The sequence below is a fragment of the Corylus avellana genome, chromosome 9, assembly GCF_965113065.1.
Source record: "Corylus avellana chromosome 9, dhCorAvel1.hap1.2, whole genome shotgun sequence".
Taxonomy (NCBI): Eukaryota; Viridiplantae; Streptophyta; class Magnoliopsida; order Fagales; family Betulaceae; genus Corylus; species Corylus avellana.
Window position 1 is genome coordinate 703,818 of NC_142498.1, and position 19,324 is coordinate 723,141.

At 38.7% G+C, this 19,324-nt stretch overlaps 4 protein-coding genes and 1 non-coding gene across 6 annotated transcripts; 4 read left to right on the forward strand and 1 right to left on the reverse strand.

Moving 5' to 3' along the window:
- Nucleotides 1-159: 159 nt before the first annotated feature.
- On the forward strand, nt 160-2,713 carry LOC132190549 (protein NRT1/ PTR FAMILY 5.10). Of its 2 annotated transcripts, none has more exons than XM_088510531.1 (4): nt 160-393; nt 469-701; nt 791-1,308; nt 1,898-2,713. In XM_088510531.1, the coding sequence occupies exons 1-4, from the start codon at nt 267-269 to the stop codon at nt 2,706-2,708; spliced, it is 1,689 nt and encodes a 562-aa protein (XP_088366657.1). In that variant the 5' UTR covers nt 160-266; the 3' UTR covers nt 2,709-2,713. The 2 variants fall into 2 exon arrangements, with proteins under 2 accessions (XP_088366657.1, XP_059461555.2); XM_059605572.2 differs by having other exon boundaries at nt 484-701.
- Nucleotides 2,714-4,596: 1,883 nt separating this feature from the next.
- On the forward strand, nt 4,597-7,497 carry LOC148583546 (protein NRT1/ PTR FAMILY 5.10-like). The gene is made up of 4 exons (XM_088510532.1): nt 4,597-4,960; nt 5,040-5,257; nt 5,365-5,912; nt 6,229-7,497. The coding sequence occupies exons 1-4, from the start codon at nt 4,834-4,836 to the stop codon at nt 6,701-6,703; spliced, it is 1,368 nt and encodes a 455-aa protein (XP_088366658.1). The 5' UTR covers nt 4,597-4,833; the 3' UTR covers nt 6,704-7,497.
- Nucleotides 7,498-7,540: 43 nt separating this feature from the next.
- Nucleotides 7,541-7,631, reverse strand: TRNAY-GUA (transfer RNA tyrosine (anticodon GUA)). Its single transcript is given in 2 exon segments — nt 7,541-7,576; nt 7,595-7,631. It is a non-coding gene; the product is annotated as a tRNA-Tyr (tRNA).
- A 3,565-nt stretch (nt 7,632-11,196) lies between these two features.
- On the forward strand, nt 11,197-13,651 carry LOC132189447 (protein NRT1/ PTR FAMILY 5.10-like). The gene is made up of 4 exons (XM_088510530.1): nt 11,197-11,398; nt 11,492-11,709; nt 11,834-12,381; nt 12,805-13,651. The coding sequence occupies exons 1-4, from the start codon at nt 11,272-11,274 to the stop codon at nt 13,619-13,621; spliced, it is 1,710 nt and encodes a 569-aa protein (XP_088366656.1). The 5' UTR covers nt 11,197-11,271; the 3' UTR covers nt 13,622-13,651.
- A 471-nt stretch (nt 13,652-14,122) lies between these two features.
- Nucleotides 14,123-17,586, forward strand: LOC132189450 (protein NRT1/ PTR FAMILY 5.10). Its single transcript, XM_088510424.1, has 4 exons — nt 14,123-14,297; nt 14,381-14,598; nt 14,701-15,251; nt 16,770-17,586. Exons 1-4 carry the CDS (start codon nt 14,171-14,173, stop codon nt 17,584-17,586), a joined length of 1,713 nt encoding a protein of 570 aa, XP_088366550.1. The 5' UTR covers nt 14,123-14,170.
- The last annotated feature ends 1,738 nt before the right edge of the window (nt 17,587-19,324 follow it).

Below are 19,324 nucleotides of genomic sequence, written 5' to 3' on the forward strand. Positions count from 1 at the left end.
CTAAATTGAGTCCGTCTGATACTGTGATTGTGGGCCATATGGTCCTACATATGGAACCCACAAATTTGAAATTTCAATGATGAACTCAAAATACGGTTACTTTAGTATAACTCCCCGACAAACTGACCGCCCAACAACCGCTACTACCCAAACTAAAATTCTCAAAACTAAATTGGAGTAGCAGACCAGAAGCAAATTTTGGAAAGAAGATATTTCTTAATTTTGCTCTGTTTCAAGTGGGCTTTGAACTGGCCATCCGTCAAGAAATGGCCACCACACCCACCATCGAAACACCACTGCTATTAGACACCGTCGATGGCGCCGTTGACTACAAAGGCAGTCCGGTCCTCCGATCCAACTCCGGCGGCTGGAGATCCACTTCCTTCATCATAGGTAACACTCGCTCCGAATCTCTTAACTCATCTGCAAAGGAGGGATTTTTTTTCCTTTATTGAGTTTGAGTATTAGGCACGTGCAAATTAGGTGTGGAAGTGGCGGAGAGGTTCGCGTATACTGGGATCAGCTGCAACCTCATAACGTACCTCACTGGGCGGCTCGGCCAGTCCACGGCCACGGCGGCCGAGAACGTGAACGCGTGGTCCGGAACGGTGTCGTTGCTTCCGCTTTTGGGGGCATTCGTGGCCGATTCATTTCTGGGCCGCTACCGCACTATTGTCATTTCTTCTCTCATCTACATCCTGGTCCACCCCTCTCTCTGTCTCTCTCATGTTGCTGCTAAACAAGAAAATTGAAAATTCCTCTACTAATATATGTTTGAATTGAAACACAGGGACTATGCTTGTTGACTCTGTCAGCTATGCTTCCTTCTCTAAGCACTTCTTCCGACTCCTTAGACACCAAAATCAAACTGGGTTCTTCAAATCAGGTCCAAGAAATCTTATTGTTTGTATCTCTGTATATAGTAGCTGTCGGGCAGGGGGGGCACAAGCCTTGTGTTCAGGCTTTTGGGGCCGATCAGTTTGATGGGCAAGATCCGGAGGAGTGCAAAGCCAAAAGCTCATTCTTCAATTGGTGGTACTTTGGTGTGTGTGCGGGCGGCACAGTGACAGTAATGATGATGAGCTATATACAAGACAACCTTGGCTGGGGTCTAGGATTTGGAATCCCCTGTATTGTCATGGTCTTTGCTTTGGGTGTCTTTTTGCTCGGTACTATGACTTATCGGTATGGTGTCAAAGGGAAGGGGAAAAGCCCATTTGTGAGAATTGGTCGGGTGTTTGCTGCTGCACTGAGGAACTGGCGGACCACCCCTTCAGCTCTCCCGCACCATAGCTCCGAACAATTCAAGTAAGAGAACCATTCAATGAACATGTCACACAAAAAAGAAAAAAAGATTCACATCTATATTCATATTTTGGCACTCATTTTACATTGATTAACGTGGTTGCGTGTTTTAAGTAGCTTTTTATTTGTTTGTTTTTGAAGTGACAGACATGAACGTTAGCTGATATGAAAAGGATGTAAAGAATAGCGTTATTCTGCTTCCTGTATTAACTTCTTAAAACACGTCATATTATCTAATGGGACATGAGTATGAAAAGTAGCATTACTTAAAAAAGAAAGAAAAAAACAAATTTAATTCCTATTTTAGATATAAGAGAAATGTTATTTAGTAGATTGGTATACGACTGTCATACAATTGAGTAGCAATATGTTATTTAGAAGATTGTCATACGATTGCCTTACAACTGAGATGATGTTATAGTAAAAATTGATCATTGTCTTGATTTTTTTTACAAGTTCTTGTTGATCTAAAAGTTGATGTATACTGTCATGTTATCCCATTAATTAGATGACAGTTGTATAACAATCTACTTAATAAAGTTATTCCAAATCTAAAGTCGTTGCAGATCGATTTTGATCTTCTATGTTGTAGGTTCCTCAACAAAGCCCTGCTGTCTACAGATGATTCAAAAGGAGAAGTTTGTACTGTCAATGAGATTATAGAAGCAAAGGCAGCTCTTAGGCTTGTTCCAATTTGGGCGTCGAGCTTGGGATACGGCATTGTGTATGCACAAACCACAACTTTCTTTACTAAGCAAGGGGCTACAATGGATAGAACAATTTTCCCTGGCTTCAACATACCAGCAGCTTCACTACAATGCTTCATGGGCCTGGCCATTGTACTTTTCATTCCCATATATGACTTGATTTTTGTTCCTATAGCAAGAACTTTCACCAGGAAGCTCAATGGCATCACACTACTGCAGAGAATTGGAATTGGGATGTTTTTATCTGTAATCAGCATGGTTGTTGCAGCTCTAATTGAGATGAAAAGGCTCAAAACAGTTCAAGAATATGGGCTGGTTGACATGCCAAATGTGACCATTCCAATGAGTATTTTGTGGTTGGTTCCTCAATACGTTTTGTGTGGAGTTGGTGACGTTTTCACCATGGTTGGTCTGCAAGAATTCTTCTATGATCAGGTCCCAATTGAACTGAGGAGTGTGGGTCTCGCCCTCTATCTCAGCATTGTTGGTGTTGGGAGTTTTTTAAGTAGCTTTCTTGTTTCCATCATTGAGAAATCAACTGGCGGAGATGGCCGAGATAGTTGGTTTGCCGATGATCTTAATAGGGCACATCTTGACTACTTTTATTTGGTGCTTGCTGGAATCAGTGCAGTTGCATTCGCTGCATACTTGTATTTTGCAAAATCTTACATTTATAATAGGCAAAGTACAAGTTGAATACAGTTTGCCTTACTGTTAGTGCATTGCTGCAAATGAGGGGTGAATTAGGTGTTTGACATGCCAGATTTGTAAGCAACAACTACAGAGCCGTGAAAGAGCTTTGGTTGTTTTGGGATTCTTTTATATGGTTAGTGAAAACAAGGCCTTGTGTTTGACAAAAAAAAAAAAAAAAAGGAGTAAGAAAAGGCTAACAAAAAGTCCGACCAACCGGTGATCTAAGGATGTTGAAATTCAGGCCGTGATCTCCGGGATCTCCTATAGTCTATAGATCATTCTTCCATATGGCTCTCAAGGCAGGTCCAAGTTTCCAACTAAACTTGAGTTTGCAATCTTTGACACTCATAAGAAGCGACCGGACGCCACTCACTTGATGGTGGTGATCTGCCCCTCATTTCGTGGAGAGCAATCAACTGTCTCTCGTCTGATGAAAGGTATTCTTATCAACTATACTACGTGTTTTTGCGAAACCCTCATAGATCTTCATGATATTTTTAGTACCTCGGGGATTTGGTATAACTGTAAAGGATCATATAAATAGGACTCGATCTGTTTATTAACGTGTCTCAATATAAAAGCCAAACCCCTTATTACTCCAATAAATAAGAGCTCAAATTAAGATGGATAGGGTTGGGTAAAAAAGAATATCATAATTAACTTGATGAGTGAGTGGGCAATATTTAATTTAAATGGACAAAACGTGATTGTCCTAATATGACAACTGGAATCAATAATTATACTAAAAATATAAAAAATAAAAACACATTCAGCCCAGTAAAATACGGTAAGATCAAAGTTTAGTATTTATCATTAGTAATGTTAATCATCATATTTTTATAAGGCCTGTTACACCACCGTCTTTAAACTATATTTTTTTACAAATTTAATAAACTAACTATTAGATTTGTCAGACTCATGTGAATCCCAAGTAAATTCAATGGTATATTCACCCACTCACTATGAAAATGGTTAAAAAATAATAAATTCTATAATTTCTTTATTTCATAAAATTACTCTTTTTTAAATAGCCTATTTCTGAAGCCAAAAATTTCCTAAACCAATCCTCAAAAGTGACATATATTTTTTAAGTTATTAAAAAATATATATATATATATATATATATATATATATATATATATTTGTCGCTTGCTAAAAATGCATGTCATTTTTAAGAAGTTTGTCCAAACCGTTAACTTCATTGTATGAAATGAAACAACATTAGGGGTGATCATGCGGTTGCGGTTAGCGGTTAGTGGCTAAAACCGCTAACCGCAACCGCCTCCGCTAACTACTAGGCGATTAACCATCTGGTTAACGTTTAACCGCATCTAAATAACCGTTTTTTTTATTAACTGCTCTTTTTGGTTTTGTTTGGGCTTTCTTTTTTAACCAAATTTGAAAATTATGCTTCTTTTTTTTTGGCTCGCTTTAAATGTTTTTTTCCTTTCTTTCTTTCTTTTTATTTATTATTATTTTTTTTCCCCCTTTTCAGGTTCCTCTTTTTTTTTTTTTTTTTTTTTTTTTCTTTTTCGGCTTCTGGTCAAATTTTCAGTTTTGTGCGATAGGTGGATGTCGTGAGGGAGAAAGCAAAGCCGGAGAAATCCTCTTACAACCTCAGTGATGGCTTGCAGGGAGAAAGCAAAACCTGAAACAGAGACAGAGACAAGGTAAGTTAGAGACAGAGACGAGGTGAGAAAGAATCGTGGTAAACGAGAAACCGTGAGACAGAGCAGCCGGCAGTGAGTAAGTCTTGAGAGGCAGATGCTGAAAAAATTTCACAAACGATGTTTAGGGTTAGAAAATCATCAGGATGAGATGAGTATATAGAACTTCTATATTATATATACATATAGAACTTCTATATTATATATATATATATATATATATATATATATAGAACTTCTATAGATTCATCAGGATGAGATGAATATATAGAACTTCTATATATATATATATATATATATATTAAAAAAGTGGCGCTATGAAACATCATGAAAGACACATCAACAGACAAACAGACCGCGCAACCTAAAATGGAGTAGCAGATCAGAAGCCAACTTTGGGAAGAAATATTTCTCAATTCCCTCTGTTTCAAGGGGGCTTTGAACTCGCCATCGATCAAGAAATGGCCACCACACCCACCATTGAAACACCACTACTATTAGGCACCGTCGATGGCGCCGTTGACTACAAAGGCCGTCCGGTCCTCCGATACACCTCTGGCGGCTGGAGATCCGCATCCTTCATCATAGGTAACACTCGCACCGAATCGAACTCACAAGCAAAGGAGAGAATTTTTTTGAGTTTGACTATCAGGCACGAGCAAATTAGGTGTGGAAGTCGCGGAGAGGTTTTCTTACTATGGGATCAGCTGCAACCTCATAACGTACCTCACTGGGCCGCTGGGACAGTCCACAGCCACGGCCGCCGAGAACGTGAACGCGTGGTCCGGAACGGCGTCGTTGCTTCCTCTTTTGGGTGCATTCGTGGCCGATTCTTTTCTGGGCCGCTACCGCACTATTGTCATTGCTTCTCTTATCTACATCCTGGTTCACCCCTCTCTCTCTCTCTCTCTCTCTCTGTCTCTCACACACGTTGCTGCTAAACAGAAAAATTGAAAATTCCTCTGCTAATCTATCTTTGAATTGAAAAACAGGGACTATTCTTGTTAACTCTGTCGGCTATGCTTCCGTCTCTAAGCACTTCTTCTGACTACTTAGACACCAAAATCGTACTGGGTTCTTCAAATCAGGTCCAAGAAATCCTGTTCTTTGCATCTCTGTATATAGTTGCTGTTGGGCAGGGCGGACACAAGCCTTGTGTTCAGGCTTTTGGGGCGAATCAGTTTGATGGGCAAGATCCAGACGAGTGCAGATCCAAAAGCTCATTCTTCAATTGGTGGAACTTTGGTGTTGTTGCGGGCGGCACAGTAACAATAATGATGATGAGCTATATACAAGAAAACCTTATCTGGGGTCTAGGATTTGGAATCCCCTGTATTGTGATGGTCTTTGCTTTGGGTGTCTTTTTGCTTGGTACTAGGACATATCGGTATAGCGTCGAAGGGAAGGGGAAAAGCCCATTTGTGAGAATTGGTCGTGTGTTTGTTGCTGCACTGAGGAACTGGCGGACCAAACCTTCGGCTGTAGCTACTGAAGAGGAAGTTGGTAGAGCCCTCCCGCACCATTGCTCCGAACAATTCAAGTAAGAGAACGATTCAATGATAATGTCAAACAAAAAGGAAAAAAGATAAAAAGAAAAAAAGAAAAGAGGAATGCTAGTTGCTACTTTTTGTACTTATTTATGATATCCATGTCACACCGGCTAACAATAACATGATGTGTTTTAAGTGACTCTGGCATTCATATTTATGATACTCATTTCAAATGTTGCATGTTTTAACTGATTTTTTTTTTTCTTTTTTCTTTTTTCTTTCAAGTGTTTGACATAAAAGCTACTATATAGTATTATTCTAGATATAAACACGTTAGCAGAGCGATTTTGATCCTCTATGTTCCAGGTTCCTCAACAAAGCCTTGCCGTCTGCAAATGGTTCAAAAGAAGAAGGCGAAGTTTGTACTGTCAATGAAGTTGAAGAAGCAAAGGCGACTCTTAGGCTTGTTCCAATATGGGTGACAAGCTTGGGATATGGCATTGTGTTTGCACAAACCTCAACTTTCTTTATAAAGCAAGGGGCTACCATGGACAGAACAATTTTTCCTAGCTTTGACATACCCGCTTCAGTACAAGCCTTTAGAGGCATGGCCATCGTCATTTTCATTCCCGTATACGACTTGATTTTTGTTCCTATAGCAAGAGCTATCACCAGGAAGCCTAATGGAATCACGATGCTGCAGAGAATTGGAATTGGGATGGTTCTATCTGTCATCTGCATGGTTGTTGCAGCTCTAATTGAGATGAAAAGGCTCAAAACAGCTCAAGAGTATGGGCTGGTTGACATGCCAGATGTGACCATTCCAATGAGTAATTTGTAGTTGGTTCCTCAATACGTTCTGTCTGGAATTGCTCATGCTTTCACTATGATTGGTCTGCAAGAATTCTTCTATGATCAAGTCCCAATTGAACTAAGGAGTGTGGGTCTCGCCCTCTATCTCTGCATTGATGGTGTTGGGAATTTTTTAAGCAGCTTTCTCGTTTCCATAATTGAGGAAGCAACTGGCAGGAATGGCCAAAATAGTTGGTTTGCTGATAATCTTAACAAGGCACATCTTGACTATTTTTACTTGGTGCTTGCTGGAATTGATGCAGCTGCATTGATTGCATACTTGTATTTTGCAAAATCTTATATTTATAATAGGCAAAGTACAAGCTGAATACAGGTACCTTGCTTAAGAATTGGCAATCAAACAAAAGAGGGGCAGCCTTAGCAATAAAAAGCAACAAATATTCATCACTTTGTCAGCTGCAGCATAGACAAAGACAAAGTTCAGATGCGTGGCTGCTGCCCCGTTTGCAGGAAAAAAAAAAAAAAAAAAAAAGTTGCGGAAACCATAAAGAAATTGAGAAGTTAATTTGTCTCATCTGCCACTTGTTGAAGAGAACAAGAACAACAGCAAAATACAAAGAAATTTTGCTTTGTTTAGTCTGATCCTGCAGCAGCAGCCAACATGTTTGAAGGAAGGAGGACCAGAATTAAACATAGAAATGCAGAACTCGATCGGTCTGTCTCTGATATGCCAGATATGTGAGGGACAACTACAGAGGCGTGAAAGAGCTTTGGTTGTTTTGGGATACTTTTACATGGTTAGATTGTGAAACAGGGGCCTTGTGTTGGGAAAAAGGAAAAAAGAAAAGGCAAACATTTCAAAAAGTCCGACCTGCCGGATTCGAACCAGCGACCTAAGGATGGCTAAGGGCGACACCCACTACAGTCCTCCGCTCTACCAACTGAGCTAAGGTCGGTTTCCATGTGCCTGTTGGGATTCGAGCCCTCATCTCCAGGAATTCCCACATAATACCACCACCATATATAATATAGCCAATACCACACTCAGTTTTTAGTAGGGGTGGCAAAATGGGTACCTGATACAACCCGATTACGATCCGTGGGTACTCGTTACACGATTAGCCTATACCCAGACACGACCCGTTTAGCTAAACGGGTAATCGGGTTTGACACGATTATGACACGAAAATAGCCGGGTAACCCGACACGACCCGTTTTACCCGTTTAAAATAACCGGGTCTAATTGGGTAGACACGACCCGATTACTTTAAACTATAAATTTTTTTAAAAAAATAAAAAAAATTCAAAATTGTAATAATAATACTAATACAATAATACATCAATATAGTCAATACAAAAAATTGAGTTCCAAGAGATTAAAGGCTTTAATAAAGGATAAGAAAAAAATATATATATCGGAAAGTGACTGTAATTGACAAATTGTATTCCAAAAGAAATTACTAAACTCATAATTTCACCTAAACTTAAAAGTTAAAAGTTAAAACAAGTAAGTTCATTTATTAAAATAGTCCACTTATTATTTAGTCCCATATGTAACAAAAGTGTTAAAAAATTAATTTAAACAATGAAAATCTAAGTTTTCTTGTTGGCTTTCTCTTTTGTTGGTAATTATGTATTAACTTATTTCTTGAAGCAGGCTTCCTTGTTCCCAAAGGCTAAAAATGGTAAAGTAAGTCTTAATTTCTTAAAGTCTGTACTTAAAAAAAAAACTAAAAAAAAAAAAAAGTCTTAAAGTTACACATGAGGAGTCCGCAAGGCAGAAAAAAAAAAAAAAGAGAAAAAAAAATTAAAAAAAATCCGGGTCTGGCGGCAAGGCAGAAAAAAAAAAAAAAAAAAAAAAAAAGAGAAAAAAAAAATAAAACATCCGGGTCTGGCGGGTCGACCCGCCAACCCGCTAGACCCGGATACTGTGCGGGTCTGGCGTACAGTAACGTGTCTAACGGGTCGACCCGCCAGACACGAAATTTTCGGGTCTTAATCGGGTAGACCCGATTACGATCTGAACCCGATTAGCCCAAACTCAATACCTGTTTTTTCGTGTCGTATTCGTGTCGGGTTCGCGAGTCGTGTCAAAATTGCTGGCCCTAGTTTTTAGTACCTCCCTTCTACTATTTCTACTGATTCCCCCATCCCCTTAAACAAATTTAAAGCCCTGGGGTTTTTTTCATTAATTTTTTCTTAACACCGTGTTAATTAATTTATTTTAGTTTACATTTCACCCTATTGCTCCACTTCTTAGTAAAAAAAAAAAAAAAAATCTAATAATTTTATAATAAAAATTTTACTTGAGTTCTCTTTACTATACCTTGTGGATCAACCTCAGTCTGGACTTGCCATGATCCAATTGGACAATTGTAGGAACTTCATCGAGACTGAATTGGGAAATCTCTTGGACCTGGTTGGGACTCACCAAGTCATCACCGAAACTCGGTCGGGACATTATTGTAATTTAAAGTTAATATGATTGAATAATATATATATATATATATATATATATATATATATATATATATATATATATATATTGTAATTTTCTATATGCGTCAAACATCGAAAAATGTTTTCAAGAAAATCATTTTTCGGTCTTAGGGCATTTGGTAATGCGCGAACATGGATCCTTCTTTTCCTTGTGCTTGCTAATTAAGCATAGAAGGGGACACGTGCACATCACAATAAGGCATTAGTGCGAGACAAGGGTTAGAGTTGTTATAGCGATGGAGGTTGCTATGGTTTTTTTCTTTTTTCTTTTTTTTAGGGGGGGGGGGGGAGAGAGAGCTAGGGCTGAAATAGTGAGTGGTTAGGCGGTTGATAACCACCCACTAACCATCCTAACTGCTAGCCGCAAGCCGCCTAACTGCTTTTAAAGGAGGTTAGAAAAAACTGCTAACTACTTAAGGTGATACGGTTAGCGGTTTTAGGATTTGAAAAAACCATTAACTGCGAACCGCCTATATATATAAAATATATGAAACGACGTCGTTTTTGTGTTTAAATATATTAAAAAAATGTATAAAAACTTAGAAACGGTGTCATATGTAGTAGGGTATTATCGTAGAATTGATGTCATTTTGGTTTCTATTTTATTTTATTTTAAAAGTGGCATTATTAAATAAATGCTAACCATCCGGTTAATCGATTTTACTAACTATCTAGGCAGTTACAGTTAGCAGTTTTAGCCAATAACCACTAACCGTAACCATATTTTCACCCGTAGGAGAAGCTCTATACTTTTATTATAAAAAGAGACTAGAACTAGAATGTCATTCACGAATCTAAACACATGCCTTTCTCCAAGAAAAACAAGATACCCTTTTTTGGGTTGTGTTCGGTTAACAACAAGAGGGAAGTGGGACTAAGAAGACATTTCCCTGGTGCTTTCATCAAGCGAAGCACTAAAAATGATTTATTTGAAAACATTTTCGTATATGAAAATATGATGATACGAACAGAGCCTAATCAAAATATAAAATCCAAACCCCTTATTACACCAATAATAAGAGCTTGCTTACCTGGTAAATTAAGGTGGATAGGGTTAGGACAAAAACAATGTCATAATTAACTTTCCCAGTGTGGAAAATATTTAATTAAAATAGACAAAACGTGCTATTCTTTGTCCTAATACGACAAGCAGAATCAATAGGTGTACTTAAAAAAAAAAAAAATTTCCGCGCAATAAAATTTTGAGTAATGCTAAGGAACATATTTTTATCCACTCTCAAAATTGATTTGATTTTCAACTTTAAGGACACGAATTTTCTAAACCAATCTTTAAAAGAGACAAAACAAAATGTCTTTCTCAACTACTAAAGTCCATGTCATTTTAAGAATTCGGTCTCAAAGGAATAAGATCATCTCAATTCCAAAATAGATTGGAGATAATCCATCTGAAGGCCAAGATCTCTCTAGAGAGATCCTAAGGCCATCAAGGGGACATGTGTCTCATTAAAAAAAAAAAAAAAATTATTATTTTGTTTTTAAAAATAATAAACATAATAAAATAATAAAAAAAATTTAAAAAATTAAGTGGTGGCTGCCACCCCATCTTGGCCATAGGGGGTGGCCGGCCACCACATTATGACATGGGGGTGGCTTCGGCCACCCCATGGCCCTTGGGAGGGTGGTTCGGCCACCCCAAGGGCAAAAAAAAAAAAGATGAATGGATTTGGCTCTTGGGGTAGTCAAAAATATATATATATTATTTTTATAATTATTATTTTTATTTTTATTTATTTAAAAAATAAAAATTAATAATTTAATAATTTTTTTAAAATAAAACACGTGGCATTATTTTGGTCATTGCATCTCTTTAAAGAGATCTTCACCTTTAACCAGCTCCAATTCTGTCCAAAATGGACCGGACTGGAGTCGGATCCAAACTTAAAGGGTCATAGAAAGAGGGAGGGGGCCCGTTAACTACATTGGATGAAAGATCATGAAAGGCACACGTCTACGTTGTCTAACAGGTATAACTCCCACACGTACAGATTGATCCCCCAACTACCCAACAACACATGCCAAAATAGTAACAGCTCAGAAGCAAATTTCCATACTTCTTAATTTCCTCTGTTTCAAGAAATGGCCACCGCACCCACCATTGAAACACCGCTACTACCAGACACCGTTGATGGCGCCGTTGACTACAAAGGCCGTCAGGTCCTTCGATACAACTCCGGTGGCTGGAGATCCGCATTCTTCATCATAGGTAACACTCGCACCGAATCTAACTCATAAGCAAATGAGGGATTTTTTTTTCTTTTTTTCTTTTGAGTTTGACTGTTAGGCACGTGCAAATTAGGCGTGGAAGTGGCGGAGAGGTTCGCCTACTATGGGATCAGCTGCAACCTCATAACGTACCTCACAGGGCAGCTGGGACAGTCCACGGCCACGGCCGCCGAGAACGTCAACGTATGGTCCGGAACGGCGTCGTTGCTTCCGCTTTTGGGGGCATTCGTGGCCGATTCTTTTCTGGGCCGCTACCGCACTATTGTCATTGCTTCTCTCATCTACATCCTCGTACTGTTCACCCCTCTCTCTCTCTCTCTCTCTCTCTCTCTCTCTCTCTCTCTCTCAATTAAGTTGCTGCTACACAAGAAAATTGAAAATTCCTCTGCTAATCTATCTTTGAATTGAAACACAGGGACTGTCGTTGTTGACTCTGTCGGCTATGCTTCCTTCTCTAAGCTCTTCTTCTGACAACTTAGACACCAAAATCGTACTGGGTTCTTCAAATCAGGTCCAAGAAATCTTATTCTTTGCATCTCTGTATATAGTAGCTGTTGGGCAGGGGGGGCACAAGCCTTGTGTTCAGGCTTTTGGGGCCGATCAGTTTGATGGGCAAGATCCAGACGACTGCAGATCCAAAAGCTCATTCTTCAATTGGTGGTACTTTGGTGTATGTGCGGCCGGCGGAGTAACGGTAATATTAATGAGCTATATACAAGACAACCTTAGCTGGAGTCTAGGATTTGGAATCCCCTGTATTGTCATGGTCTTTGCTTTGGGTGTGTTTTTGCTTGGCACTAGGACTTATCGGTATAGTGTCAAAGGGAAGGAGAAAAGCCCATTTGTGAGAATTGGTCGAGTGTTTGTTTCTGCACTGAGGAACTGGCGAACCACCCCTTCGGCTGTCGCTACTGAAGAGGAAGTTGGTAGTGCCCTCCCGCACCATAGCTCCGAGCAATTCAAGTAATATTTAGATTTATGTCATTTATTTTACACCAATTGATGTGTTTTATGTGACTTTTTATTTTGTTTATTTTAAGTGGTTGACATCAACGTTAGCTTATATGAAAATGATGTAAAGAGTAGCGTTATTTTGTTTCTGATGTCACCCACTTAAAACACGTCATGCCATCCAATGTGACATGAGTATAAAGAATAACATTACTCAACCAAAAAAAAAAAAAAAAAAAAAAAAATTGTAATATCTACCTTAGATCTAACACAAATGCTATTTTGTAGTTTGATATTGGACAGTCATACAACCAAATGCGAATGTATACTATCGCGTTATCCCAACAATGTATAACAATCGTATAATAATTTACTAAATAATATTACTCTAAATCTAAAGTTGTTGCAGAGCCATTTTGATCCTCTATGTTTCAGGTTCCTCAACAAAGCCTTGTTGTCTCGAGATGCTTCAAAAGGAGAAGGAGAGGTTTGTACTGTCAATGAGGTTGAAGAAGCAAAGGCAGCTCTTAGGCTTGTTCCAATTTGGGTGACGAGTTTGGGATACGGCATTGTGTTTGCACAAATCTCGACTTTCTTCACCAAGCAAGGGGCTACAATGGACAGAAAAATTTTTCCTGGCTTTGACATACCGGCGGCTTCACTACAATGCTTCATGAGCCTCGCCATTTTACTTTCCATTCTCGTATATGACTGCATTTTTGTTCCTATGGCAAGAGCTTTCACCAGGAAGCCTAATGGCATCACGATGCTGCAGAGAATTGGAACTGGGATGGTTATATCTATCATCAGCATGGTTGTTGCAGCTCTAATTGAGATGAAAAGGCTCAAAACAGCTCAAGAATATGGGCTGGTTGACATGCCGGATGTGACCATTCCAATGAGTGTTTGGTGGTTAGTTCCTCAATATGTTTTGTGTGGAATTGCTGATGCTTTCACCATGGTTGGTCTGCAAGAATTCTTCTATGATCAGGTCCCAATTGAACTGAGGAGTGTGGGTCTCGCCCTCTATCTTTGCATTGTCGGTATTGGGAGTTTTTTAAGCAGCTTTCTTGTTTCCATAATTGAAGATGCAACTGGCGGGAATGGCCGAGAAAGTTGGTTTGCTGATAATCTTAACAAGGCGCATCTTGACTATTTTTATTTGGTGCTTGCTGGAATCAGTGTAGTTGCATTCGTTGCATACTTGTATTTTGCAAAATCTTACATTTATAATAAGCAAAATACAAGCTGAATACAAATTCCCAATGTCTCTTACCCATTGGGATTGACAACATGTTTTTGTTCAACATCACTGGTGAGAGAACTTTTATAGAATTAATTATTCGAGTAGGTGCTCATGAACAAAAGATTTGTTCAAACACACAATTCCCACTGAAAACCTCTTTTGATTGTCTACCTGATTGATGCAATTGGGTTTCAATTGCCAGCCCAATTGTAGTGATATGTGTAGAGTAAGCCATTTTTAGAAACAGACATTTCTTCTTACGTGGTTAAGGGCACGTGTCGTCCATTTTTAGAAACAAAAGAAAAAGGGCACATGTCGTCCCAAATTTAAAGGATCGTGGAAAGGAGGTGGGGCTCATTAACTTCATGCATGGGATGACACAAGTCAAATTTTTTTTTTTTTTTTCTAGTCAAATTGGGACACGTCAACAGTTACATGGTAGAACGCCGCGACAAAACTGACCGCCAAACTAAAATGGAGTAGCAGATCAAAAACAAACGTTGGAAACAAAATATTTCTTGATTTCCTCTGTTTCAATTCGCCATCGATAAAGAAATGGCTACCATACCCACCATCGAAACACCACTGCTATTAGACACCGTCGATGGCGCCGTTGACTACAAAGGCCATCCGGTCCTTCGATACAACTCCGGTTGTTGGAGATCCGCATTCTTCGTCATAGGTAACACTCGCACCGAATCTAACTCATAAACAAATGAGGGATTTTTTCTTCTTGAGTTTGAGTATTAGGTACTTGCATATTAGGTGTGGAAGTGGCGGAGAGATTCGCTTACTATGGGATCAGCTGCAACCTCATAACTTACCTGACAGGGCCGCTGGGCCAGTCCATGGCCACGGCGGCCGGGAACATGAACGCGTGGTCCGGAACGGCGTCGTTGCTTCCGCTTTTGGGGGCATTCGTGGCCGATTCTTTTCTGGGCCGCTATCGCACTATTGTCATTGCTTCTCTCATCTACATCCTCGTAATGTTCACCCCTCTCTCTATCTCTCTGTCTCTCTCATGTTGCTGCTACACAAGAAAATTGAAAATTCCTCTGCTAATCTATCTTTGAATTGAAAAACAGGGACTAGGCTTGTTGACTCTGTCGGCTATGCTTCCTTCTTCTCTAATCACTTCTTCTGACAACTTAGACACCAAAATCAAACTGAGTTCTTCAAATCAGGTCCAAGAAATCTTGTTGTTTGTATCTCTGTATATAGTAGCTGTTGGGCAGGGGGGACACAAGCCTTGTGTTCAGGCTTTTGGGGCGGATCAGTTTGATGGGCAAGATCGGGAGGAGTGCAAAGCCAAAAGATCATTCTTCAATTGGTGGTACTTTGGTGTGTGTGCGGGCGGCACAGTGACAGTAATGACGATGAGCTATATACAAGACAACCTTAGCTGGGGTCTAGGATTTGGATTCCCCTGTTTTGTGATGGTCTTTGCTTTGGGTGTCTTTTTGCTCGGTACTAGTACTTACCGGTATAGTGTCAAAGGGAAGGGGAAAAGCCCATTTGTGAGAATTGGTCGTGTGTTTGTTGCTGCACTGAGGAACTGGCGGACCACCCCTTCAGCTTTAGCTAGTGAAGAGGAAGTTGGTAGAGATCTCCGGCACCATAGCTCCGAACCATTCAAGTAAGAGCATTATTCGATGAAAATGTATGTCACCAAAAAGGAAAAAAAACATAGTGATATTCTTTGCACCCATTTATAACTCGAGGTGACGTATTTTAAGTAGCTTTTCAGTATAATGCTACACTTTATACTTATTTCTATGACACTCATTTTGCACCTATTGACGTGGTTGTGTGTATTAAGTAACTTTATATTTGTCTCTTTTAGGAAAATTTAGAGCATAAAACTCTTACAGAGAAACATACTCAAAATTATGAAAAATACAACATCGTAAATATATTGGAAATATAACAATAAAAAATGTATTTACCTCCTCCGATTCAATCCATGTACACATGTCATTTAAGGGGCAAATCTGCTTTGAGCAGACTAGATTTGAATACATGGGTAGGTCTTATTTCTAAATAAACAAGCTTTATTGACTCGGTCATAAGATAAACCCCTTACATTGAAACTATCCCTCATCAGCTCAAAGGCCAGGATAACACAACAAAACAAGAAAAAAAAAAAAAAAAAAAACAAAATCAGCATCAATGGCGAGATCCAGCCAAAAAAATGGCATAGGAAAACTAGCACATGAGGATCACACGCAAAGCGTGTGAGATCCACACGATCCACACTCCGGCTCGCACGAACCACATCCGGCACGTGCCAAAAAGAAGAGAGAAAAAGTTTGGTGTCAACAGGGCACAATGGCATTGGGGAGAAGCGTGAAGTGGAGCATACGGGCTTTGGCTAGCGGCAAAAGAGTAGATCGATAACACAAGGAACCGATCTAAGTTTCTCAGCAAAATATCGACGAAACCCAAGCGCGAGGAGAAGCCAAAAGAGGAGGTGGAAGGGATGGCTGCTGCTGTTGCTGAATCTAGATGCTGCTATTGGGTTCCAAAATCAAACCATATAAAAAAAATGAAGGAAATAATAAAAAAGGGGGAGGAGAGGGGGAAGGAAAATCCATCCCCCCCTTTAGGGTCTCACCGGAGAGGGACTAGAGAGAGGCTAGGGTTTTCACAAACACAAATTACTCCTCTGTTTGTCTCTTTTAAGTGATTGACCTGAACATTGGCTTATGTGAGAGGATGAAACGAGACTCAGCATATATATATATATTAGAAAAAAAAAAAAAAAAAAAAAAAACTACTTAAAACATGTCATGCACATTGTCTAATGTGACATGACATGAGTATGAAAAGTAGCAATACTTACAAAAAAAAAAAACTTTTATTTCTATCTTAGATCTAAGAGAAATAATATTTAGTATATTTCTATATAACTATTATACAACTGAGTAGCAAATTGTTATATAAATGTCATATAATTGAAATGGTGTCGTAGTGAAAATTAGCTATTGTTTTTATTTATTTATTTTTTTTAAAAAAAAGGTCCTTGTTGGTTTAAATGTTGATGTATATTGTCATGTTATCACAATAGTTGTATAGTAGTTGTATAACAATATATTAAATAACATTACTCTAATTCTAGAATGTTGCAGAGCAATTTTGATCCTCTATGTTGCAGGTTCCTCAACAAAGCCTTGCCGTCTGCAGATGGTTCAAAAGGAGAAGGCGAGGTTTGTACTATCAATGAGGTTGAAGAAGCAAAGGCAGCTCTTAGGCTTGTTCCAATTTGGGCGACAAGCTTGGGGTATGGCATTGTGTTAGCACAAGTCTCAACTTTCTTCACCAAGCAAGGGGCTACCATGGATAGAACAATTTTTCCTGGTTTCAACATGCCAGCGGCTTCACTACAATGCTTCATTGGCCTAGCCATTGTACTTTTCATTCCCATTTATGACTTGATTTTTGTTCCTACAGCAAGAGCTTTCACCAGGAAGCTTAATGGCATCACGCTGCTGCAGAGGATTGGAACTGGGATGTTTCTATCTGTCATATGCATGGTTGTTGCAGCTCAAATTGAGATGAAAAGGCTCAAAACAGCTCAAGAATATGGGCTAGTTGACATGCCCGATGTGACCATTCCAATGAGTATTTTGTGGTTGGTTCCTCAATACGTTTTGTGTGGGGTTGCTGATGTTTTCACCATGGTTGGTCTGCAAGAATTCTTCTATGATCAAGTCCCAATTGAATTGAGGAGTGTGGGTCTCGCCCTCTATCTCTGCATTATTGGTGCAGGAAATTTTTTAAGCAGCTTTCTTGTTTCCGCAATTGAAGAAGTAACTGGCGGGGATGGGCGAGATAATTGGTTTGCTGATAATCTTAATAGGGCACATCTTGACTATTTTTACTTGGTGCTTGCTGGAATCAGTGTAGTTGCATTCGCTGCATACTTGTATTTTGCAAAATCTTACATTTATAATAGGCGAAGTATATGCTGATTAGCACTGTTGAAAATGATAGTATGAAGAAAAAAAATTTACTATGAAATCATATTAGAATAAGTAAGATGGTGAAATAAAGAGGGTAGAAGAGAATAAAAAACACAAATGAAATTGGGCTCATTTCCTAATGAGGAGTGGCCCTTATAAGAGACGATTATGAAGGGCAACTAATTGCCTCTCATTATGTGGAGGGTGGTCATTCACCCCTCACCCCTCATCAGACGAGGGTGGCGTGACTAATTAATTATATTGCGTGTCAAGTAATTGCAAATTGATTGTGATGTTGATCTATATGTGTATCTAGCCGTCTTCGTCAAACAGTTGTATTGTAGAGACCATTTTGAACACATAGCTTATCTCATTGATCTCCAACATACTTTTAATACCTTAGGGTTTCGGTATAACGGCAAACCTCAAGGATTTTATAAGTAAGGCTATGCTTGTTAATGGGTTTTCGATAGTGAATTTTAACAAGTTTAGCCTAATTGTTTTCATTAAAAATCCAAACCCCTAATTAGACGAATAAGAGCTCATATATTTTGTTTTTGTAAGATAATAAGAGCTCACTTGTTTGGTACATTGGACTGGAGTAGGGCCTGATCCCAAAATAATATCATAATTCAAGATTATATATATATATTCAAAAAAAGGATCATCTTTCCCGCGTGGGCAATATTTAATTAAAATGGACACAACGTGCTATTCATTGTCCTAATACAGTAATATCAGAAGTACTCATTATTTGAAGAAGGGAAATTATAAGGGGGAAAAAAAATGATCGCAATATTTAATTAAAATGGACACAACATTAATACTGTGTTAAAAGGAAAAGGCGAGTGTAGTCTTTTTAGAATGGGTTTACACGTCTAAGCTTTTTAGCTTTAATTGTTTGTCCGGTAATCTTTTTATGCTTTAATGGATTTCGGTTTGTAAAAAAAAAAAAAAACAAAGAAAAAAGAAAAGAGGAAAAAGCTATTGCATAGGGGTTGACCGGTAAAAGGGATGAAATAACAAATTTAACCAAAATCTTTCGAAATAACCATTAAAAATCAGATTTGTACTTTATAAAACTGACATTAAAAAAAAAAAAAAAAAAAAACCTGAAGATTTCCTGTTATTTATTATTGATAGACTTTTTATGGTTAGTTACTTAGTTTTTTTTTTTTTTTTTTTTTTTTTTGGGGTGGAGGTTAAATACAAAATAGGCACAATTGATTTGTACCAAAATCGAATAGGCACTTGAGTTTTCAAAAATATCATAAATGGTATTTATGGTTTGCAAAAAAACTCATTTAATTGATACATTTATTAACATCCTATTAAATTTTTTAACGGAATGCCACATCTTGCAAGAGCCACCCCCTCTGGGCCAAGGGGTGACTTCAGCCACTCTAGACCAATTCTTGGAGGTGGCTTAGCCACCCCCATCTTGCAAAAGGGGGGGTGGATGCTAAACCACCCCCATAGGCCATGGGGGTGGTTCGGCCACCCCCGGCTAAAGCCACCCTCTACCTAGAATGGGGGTGGTCAGCCACCCCCTATGGTGGCCAACCACCTCCTTTTTTTATTTTTATTAATTTATTTTTTTTAATTTAAAATAATATTTTATTATTATTTTTATTAGTGTGATATGTATTTTATTTGTAGTTATAAAATTTTTAACCATAAATTGAATATTCTTGAATTTATTATGAACGGAAGAGAATTCTACTCCTCTTCGTCCATGGCATGCCGC

Excerpts from the sequence above, each read along its gene's own strand:
- LOC148583546 (XM_088510532.1), top strand. The coding sequence starts at position 4,834 with ATGGCCACCACACCCACCATTGAAACACCACTACTATTAGGCACCGTC. Across the intron at positions 5,258-5,364 it reads CTTCTCTTATCTACATCCTG|GGACTATTCTTGTTAACTCT; the intron begins GTTCACCCCTCT and ends ATTGAAAAACAG. Across the intron at positions 5,913-6,228 it reads CATTGCTCCGAACAATTCAA|GTTCCTCAACAAAGCCTTGC; the intron begins GTAAGAGAACGA and ends TCTATGTTCCAG.
- LOC132190549 (XM_088510531.1), top strand. The coding sequence starts at position 267 with ATGGCCACCACACCCACCATCGAAACACCACTGCTATTAGACACCGTC. Across the intron at positions 702-790 it reads CTTCTCTCATCTACATCCTG|GGACTATGCTTGTTGACTCT; the intron begins GTCCACCCCTCT and ends ATTGAAACACAG. Across the intron at positions 1,309-1,897 it reads CATAGCTCCGAACAATTCAA|GTTCCTCAACAAAGCCCTGC; the intron begins GTAAGAGAACCA and ends TCTATGTTGTAG.
- LOC132189447 (XM_088510530.1), top strand. The coding sequence starts at position 11,272 with ATGGCCACCGCACCCACCATTGAAACACCGCTACTACCAGACACCGTT. Across the intron at positions 11,399-11,491 it reads ATCCGCATTCTTCATCATAG|GCGTGGAAGTGGCGGAGAGG; the intron begins GTAACACTCGCA and ends CGTGCAAATTAG. Across the intron at positions 11,710-11,833 it reads CTTCTCTCATCTACATCCTC|GGACTGTCGTTGTTGACTCT; the intron begins GTACTGTTCACC and ends ATTGAAACACAG.
- LOC132189450 (XM_088510424.1), top strand. The coding sequence starts at position 14,171 with ATGGCTACCATACCCACCATCGAAACACCACTGCTATTAGACACCGTC. Across the intron at positions 14,298-14,380 it reads ATCCGCATTCTTCGTCATAG|GTGTGGAAGTGGCGGAGAGA; the intron begins GTAACACTCGCA and ends CTTGCATATTAG. Across the intron at positions 14,599-14,700 it reads CTTCTCTCATCTACATCCTC|GGACTAGGCTTGTTGACTCT; the intron begins GTAATGTTCACC and ends ATTGAAAAACAG.